General features: G+C 55.2%; 2 protein-coding genes across 3 annotated transcripts in view; both read right to left on the bottom strand.

The window, feature by feature from the left end:
* PTSG_08547 overlaps positions 1–1,056 on the bottom strand; it is a gene marked incomplete at both ends in the record, with an annotated part of 7,940 nt that extends 6,884 nt beyond the window's left edge. Inside the window, 2 exons of one of the 2 annotated variants that reach the window (XM_004990282.1) lie at positions 160–190; positions 496–1,056. Coding sequence is in view for 1 of the 2 variants with exons in the window: in XM_004990283.1 (XP_004990340.1) it covers positions 160–190; positions 496–702 (238 nt within the window). The remainder of the gene's footprint in view (positions 1–159; positions 191–495) is intronic. The other variant, XM_004990283.1, reaches the window with a different exon arrangement.
* A 638-nt stretch (positions 1,057–1,694) lies between these two features.
* PTSG_08546 (uncharacterized protein) overlaps positions 1,695–2,090 on the bottom strand; it is a gene marked incomplete at both ends in the record, with an annotated part of 2,016 nt that continues 1,620 nt past the window's right edge. The window contains one exon of the mRNA XM_004990281.1: positions 1,695–1,882. Within this exon, the coding sequence (XP_004990338.1) occupies positions 1,695–1,882 (188 nt within the window). The remainder of the gene's footprint in view (positions 1,883–2,090) is intronic.

Here is a 2,090-nt window from a genome sequence, read left to right as displayed (position 1 = left end):
GTGTGTGTGTGTGTGTGCGTGCGTGTGTGTGTGTGTGTGTGTGTGTGTGTGTGTGTGTGCGTATGAAACCGAGTGGCAGGGGTCGTAGTACAGTGGGAGCCTCATGCAGGAGCGACGACACGAGAGAGGGTGTTGTGCATTCGCAAATGGATGACTGACCAATGTTACTGAGCGACTCTGCATCGAGGCCCTGCACGTGACATCGTGAAGAGGAGGAAAGGGGAAGTGGGCGAAGGAGGGAGAGGGGCGCATTGCAGCATTGCGGAGCATGTGAGAGGAGGAAGAGAGAAGTGAATGGGATGCAGAGGATGTCAACAGTTGGGTGCATGGAAATGGGGAAAGGGGAGGGAAAGTGACGCGAGCATGCACAACACACACACGCGCGCGCACACACACACACGCACGCGCACACACACACACACACACACACACACACACACACACACACACACACACACACACACACACGCACACACACACACACACACAACGCACCTCCTTCCATGAGCCGTCGGGTGCGTGTTCGGCGAGCCAATGGTACAAGGTGTCAAGCTGCTTGCGTTGCGAGGAGATTGTGTTCTCATACTCGGCAACCTCCTCTGTGAAGTCGAACGTCTCCTGGCCTTCTGCCAGCTCGCGGATAATCTGCTCTGCCTTTCGCGAGAGCGCAGCCACGTCGATTGGCGAGTCGTCAGACGACATGGTTGCGGTTATGGTGCTTGGGAGCAGGTGGGTGGGGGGAGAACTTTCTCCTCCTCCTCTGCCTGGCTGCACGCCGACCTTGCTCTGCTGTTTGCTCGGTCGTGTCTCTTGCTGGATTGGGATTGTGGCTGCGGGTGCTCGCTTTCCTCTGCGACCTCTGCTGCGCTTCACTCACGGTCAGCCAGTGCGTGCTGCTGAGTGGGTGGGTGAATGCGCAGTGCACTGCAGTGCGGCTTTGTTCTTCTTGCTTGTCTTCCTCCTTGTTTCGTGTGAGTGTGCTTGCTTCGCGTGTTGCTTGCTTCGCGTGTTGCTTTGCTCCGCCACCCTGCTCTGATTGGCTCTTGCTCACTGCCGCGCTGGTGCAAGCAAGCAAGCAAGCCTTGCTCGCGCACACAAAACCACCAGCCAGGCCAATCAGCTGTCATCGCTGTCCTTCGCCACCACTGCTGTGTCCCACTCGCTGTCTCAGATGACAGCTCAGAAATTGCGCCGTCGCCGCCAAGGTTTTGAAATGCAATAATTTGGTCGTGAGGTTGCCTCTCATGTCACTTGCTTGCTTGGTGCTCGTGTTCGAATGTTCTGCTGTGGCGGGCAGCAGCAATGACACACACACACACACACACACACACACACACACACACACACACACACACACATAAGGGGAAAGCAACAGTGGAAGCCGATACCCCATCTCAAATCGAACGACATGCTTCGAGCCTCCACAATACCCAAAACAGAAAAAAAAAACACGCACACACACGTACATGTACATACATAAAAACACGTGCGAACCAACATTGCACTGTCGCCTAGCCTCTTCCAGTCAACATCGCCAACCAACCCCTAACCCCAAGCACGAACGTCGCTTCAAACTGCAACACGAACAAAACCACAAGAGTCACAACAGCCACAACAACAGCAACAAGGCCTCAGTTCCAACACAAGAGCTGCTTCGACAGTTATCAAACGCATGTGCACGGGCACAAGGTGGGTCAGACCTCTGACGACCGGTTGTCGTTGTTGTTGATGTTGTTGCTGTTCGCGTTGATGTTCGTGTGCATGTAGAGCGGGTTTGTGGTGACGGCAAGCGGGCCATTCGGTGTGATGTCGTCGACAGGGCGTTGGTTGCGCGAGCGGACGACCAGCGCAATAATCAGCGCCATCACCAGCACGGCACCTACTGCAATGCCAATGATCACACCAATGTCCAGGCCAGAGTTGCCCGAGGTGGTTGACTTGTCCGCCGGCACAGTCGTGGTAACACTGCCGCCATTTGCTGCAGTGGTGGTGGTTGTGGTGCTGCTGTTGCTGTTGCTGCTGCTGGTTGTGGTTGTTGTTGTTGTTGTTGTTGTTGTTGTTGTTGTTGTTGTGGTGGTGGTGTGTGTTGT

Source organism: Salpingoeca rosetta, assembly GCF_000188695.1.
Source record: "Salpingoeca rosetta unplaced genomic scaffold supercont1.24, whole genome shotgun sequence".
NCBI classification, from domain to species: Eukaryota; class Choanoflagellata; order Craspedida; family Salpingoecidae; genus Salpingoeca; species Salpingoeca rosetta.
Note: the sequence above shows the minus strand (reverse complement) of the source record. Positions and strands in the feature narration are given on the sequence as shown.